Source organism: Equus asinus, chromosome X (assembly GCF_041296235.1).
Source record: "Equus asinus isolate D_3611 breed Donkey chromosome X, EquAss-T2T_v2, whole genome shotgun sequence".
Classification (NCBI taxonomy): domain Eukaryota; kingdom Metazoa; phylum Chordata; class Mammalia; order Perissodactyla; family Equidae; genus Equus; species Equus asinus.
This window is the reverse complement of record NC_091820.1, coordinates 117,607,256-117,611,886: the sequence shown is the minus strand read 5'-3', so window position 1 is coordinate 117,611,886 and position 4,631 is coordinate 117,607,256. Positions and strand designations below refer to the sequence as shown.

Genomic DNA, 4,631 nt, shown 5'->3' with positions numbered 1-4,631 from the left:
TATCTAAGACACTTTATTAAAATGAAGATTCCAGGGGTCGCACTGAGTCAAGCTTCTGGGCATGAGGCTCAAGCACCTGCTCTTACTACAAACCCTGCAAGTGGACACAGCCTCAACACATAACCCAAGGATTTTTCAAGAAAAAAACAACTAAAGAGGTCCATGGGACAGGAAGGGTGGAATAGAACCACTTAAAAAGATTCATTACCTGGATCAGAAATTACTCTGGTGTCACCAAAAATAAAGTGAAACCCAAAATGTCATATCACTTTTATTGACCAACATGCTAAAGTCAAGGGAAGATATCACCTTCCACCAGTGTTCCTGTGATCTCTCACTTCAAGCTGTCCCTTGTGCTCTGGATTCTTTAAAAGCATCTTCTCTGAACGACATATGTCCCAAATTCCATGAAATCTGCAGAAGTGATCCACATCTGCTTGAAACTGCTCAGAGAGGTCACAATGGATGCGCCTATCCATGCAGAGAAACACCTATCAGGAGAAGCTGTGATCTTGAGGGGAGTTCCTCTGGAAGCCAATTGTTCTAGTTCTTTCATAAGTCTTTCCTCAAACCCAGGAAAGAGAGTAGTGCCCCCAGACAGCACAATTTCTGCAAAAAGATTCTTCTGGATGTCGATGTCACACTTCATTATGCTGCTGGAGACCATTTTTGAGATTCCTGGATTGTGGATGCCCAGCTGGTCAGGCGCAAAAAGAATCTCAGGTACCTTGTACAACTGGTCCCCAATTTGGATGACATTCCCATCTGGAAGTTTGTATTCTGTCAGGACCTCGTCTGGCTTCTTACATGGCTTTTTTTCTGGCTCCAAAGCTACATAGCACAGCTTCTCTTTGATGTCATTCACTAAGGCCTTGTTGAGTATGCAAGGGAAGGTACTCCCACTAGCGAGGAGGAGCCGGGTGAGGTGCTCTGTGATGTCCTTTCCTGCCACATAGAGCTTGGTGACAGCATGAGGCAGGGAGTAACCCTCAAAGATGGGGACAGTGCAAGTGACCCCGTCCCCACTGTCCACCACTAGGCCCGTGACAGAGGCAGAGGCATAGAGTGCTGCCACTGCATGGTTGGACAGGTAGAAGGCAGGCACATTGAAAGTCTCAAACATCATTTCTGCCATCTTCTCTCGAGTTTCCCTTGGGTTCAAGGAGGGCTCAATCATGAGCACAGGTTGTTGACAAGGTTTTACTCTAAGCTCCCACTCAAAAAGGTACTTCCAGAGTTTCTCCATGTCATCCCATTCTGTTACCAGTCCACGCTCAATGGGGTAGTGCAAATGCAAGGTCTCGTACTTGTACAGGGCTTTTTCCCCCACAAAATACTTTTTCTGATTGGCTTCTGATAAAAGCGTGTTGAGTTTAGGATGCCCCACGACAGGACTGATGACTTGACGGGGTCCAAGCTCTCCAGATAGACCTGCTTTGCAGAGTCCTGATCCATTGTCAAAAATCACAGCTGGATTATCTAACAAGTATGAGTTAAACATCTCTGCTACATGCTCTTCTGAACTTCACCAAAATAGAGAAAGAACACTTGTCCACTTTGTGAGACAATAGGCACCTCTGGAAGTTTTAAGGCCACAGGATTCCAATGTTCTCAGGTTGTTACTCACGTGGAGTTAGCAGGCTATTTACAATCTCCCAGAACACCCCATCTTCAATCCATGAATGTTTTCCCCTTTCAGGCAGCACAGGGCCTGCTGAGGCTATTTCAGTGATGATAGCCCCCTATGTAACAATCTAGCCAAGGCAACAATTGTCCTCAGAGAGCATCACAGGGATTTTAATGGGTGGGGTCTCTGAGCTACCAGTACTCCTAACTTAGTGAGACATGAAACAGAGGAAGGCAAACCATACCTATGGACAGCTTTGATAAGTCGGTGCATCTGAAGCAAAGGCCTAGACTTAGAACCAAGTGAAGCAGCCCACCTGTGGGCTTCTCCCAGAAAACTGGCTTCTATGCTCAGCCAAGCTGCTGTTTGTAGGATGAGAAAAAACCCTTCTCTTTGCTAAGCAGAGGAACTATGCACAAAACACCAATTCATATTGGAGGGAGAATGCCCATAATACAGTTTCAGAGGTGCTTAGAAAACCCTTTCTTTTATTCTCCCTTATGTTTGTTTTCCTGTGTTTTATAGATTTATTGAGATGACTTTTACATATAATACAATCACCCATTTATAGTGTACATTTCATGATTTTCAGTATATTCACTGATAAGTGCAAATATCACAAAAGTCAAGTTAGGACATTTTCTTCACTTCAAAACGAAACTGTACCCTTTAGCTCTCACTTTCTTCAGACTGTCCTCCTGAGCTGTAAACCCCACTAATATAATTTTGGTCTCTATAGATTTATCTCTTCTGCTTTTTTCATATAAATGGAATCATATAATATGTGACCTTTTGTCTGGCTTCATTCATTTAGCATATGGTCTTCAAGGTTCTTCCATTGATTGGATATAACACATTTTGTTTACCTCTTCTACAGCATACTATTGTTCACAGTATTTAAAATCCTTATTTATTTCTATAAGATAAATAGTAATATCCTCTCTACTTTTTTAAAGTATTTTTAAAAAGCAGGATTTAGTTTCATTGGTTTATCTATTTTCTACTTTCTCTTTCAATAATTTCTACAATATTTTTCACCATTTCATTCTGTCTGCTTTCTTTGGTTTGCTCTTCTTTTTCCAGTGTGTTAAGTTGGAAAGTTAATATACATGTGAGAACTTTCTTCTTTTTTAATTAGATGATTCATTTCATTTGCCAACTTGACTGAGCTATTGTGCCCAGTTGTTTGGTCAAACATGAGTCTAGACATTACCATGAAACTATCTTGTAGGTGTGATTAACATTTAAAATCAATTGACTTAAATAAAGAAGATTAACACCCATAATGGGGATGAGCCTCATCCAAGCAATTAAAGGCCTTTAGAGCAAAAACCGAAGTTTCTGGGAGAAGAAGGGATTCTACCTCAAGACTATAACATAGAAAACCTGCCTGAGTTTCCAGCCTGTTAGCCTGTCCTATAGATTTCAGACTCAAGGCTATAACATTGTGTTGGTTAAATTTTTATGTGTCAACCTGACTTGGCTAAGAGATACTCAGATCCCTTATAGAAGACTATGTCTAAGTATGTCCTTGAGGGAGTTTCTAATAGAGATTAGCATTTAAATTGGTAGATTGAGTAAAGAAGATGAGCCTCACCAATGGGAGCAGGGATCGTTCAAACTGTTGAAGGTCCTGAATAGAACAAAAAGGAAGAGAGAGGGCAAATCCACTCTCTAAAAATGGATGTCTCTGGGACACCATCATCTACTGTCTTCAGAATTTGGACATCGGCACTCCTGGTTCTTGGGCCTTCAGACTCAGACCAGGACTTTCGTTACTTTTGCAAATTTTTATTTATTTACTGAGGTAGCATTGGTTTATAACATTATATAAATTTCCAGTGTATATCATTATATTATGATTTCTGTGTAGATTGCATCATCTTCACCAGCCAAAGACTAATTACCATCCATGACCATACACATGTGCCTGATGACCCCTTTTGCCCTTCTCCTTCCCCCCTTCCCCTCTGGTAACCACCAATGCAATCTGTCTCTATGTGTTTGTTTGTTGTTGTCTTCGTCTTCTATTTATGAATGAGATCATACAGTATTTGACTTTCTCTTTCTGACATATTTCATTTTGCATAATACCCTCAAGGTCCATCCATGTTGTCATAAATAGCAAGATTTCATCATTTTTTATGGCTGAGTAGTATTCCATTGTGTATATATACCACGTATTCTTTATTCATTACTCCCTTGATGTGAACATAGGCTGATTCCAAGTCTTGACTATTGTGAATAATGCTGCAATGAACATATTGATGCATATACCTTTATGCATTCATGTTTTCATCTTCTTTGCAATAAATACCAAACAGTGGAATAGCATGAATATATGGTAGTTATATTCTTAATTTTTTTGAGTAATCTCCATACTGTTTGCTGTAGTGGCTGCACCAGTTGGCACTCCCACCAGTGGTGTATGAGAACTCCATTCTATCCACATCTTCTACAACACCTGTTATTTCTTTTCTTGTTAATTATAGCCATTCTGAGGAGCAAGAGGAGATATCTTGTTGTAGTTTTGAAAGTATTTACCTAATAATTAGTGATGTTAAACTTCTTTTCATGTTTGTTGGCCCTTCTTTGAAAAATGTCTGCTAATACCTTTCCCCCATTTTTAATGGAGTTGTTAGCTTTTTTCTTGTTGAGATGTATGAGTTCTTTATATATTTTGGATATTAACCCCTTATCAGATATATGCTTTGTAAATATCTTCTCCCAATTGTTAGGTTGTCTTTTCATTTTGTTGATGGTTTCCTTGATGTGCAGAAGCTTTTTAGTTTGATATTGTCCCATTTGTTTATTTTTTCTTTTGTTTGCCTTGCCTAGTCAGACACATTATTTGAAAATATGCTGCTGACCAATGTCAAAGCATTCCCTATGCTTTCTTCTAGAAATTTTATGGTTTCAGGTCTTATGTTCAAATCTTTAATCTATTTTGAGTTAATTTTTGTGTATAGTTTAAGATAATGGTCTATTTTCATTCTTTTGCATG

General features: G+C 39.3%; 1 protein-coding gene across 1 annotated transcript; it reads right to left on the bottom strand.

The window, feature by feature from the left end:
• Positions 1-367: 367 nt before the first annotated feature.
• ACTRT1 (actin related protein T1) lies at positions 368-1,501 on the bottom strand. The gene has a single exon (XM_014863895.3). It carries the CDS (start codon positions 1,499-1,501, stop codon positions 368-370), a length of 1,134 nt encoding a protein of 377 aa, XP_014719381.1.
• Positions 1,502-4,631: the final 3,130 nt, after the last annotated feature.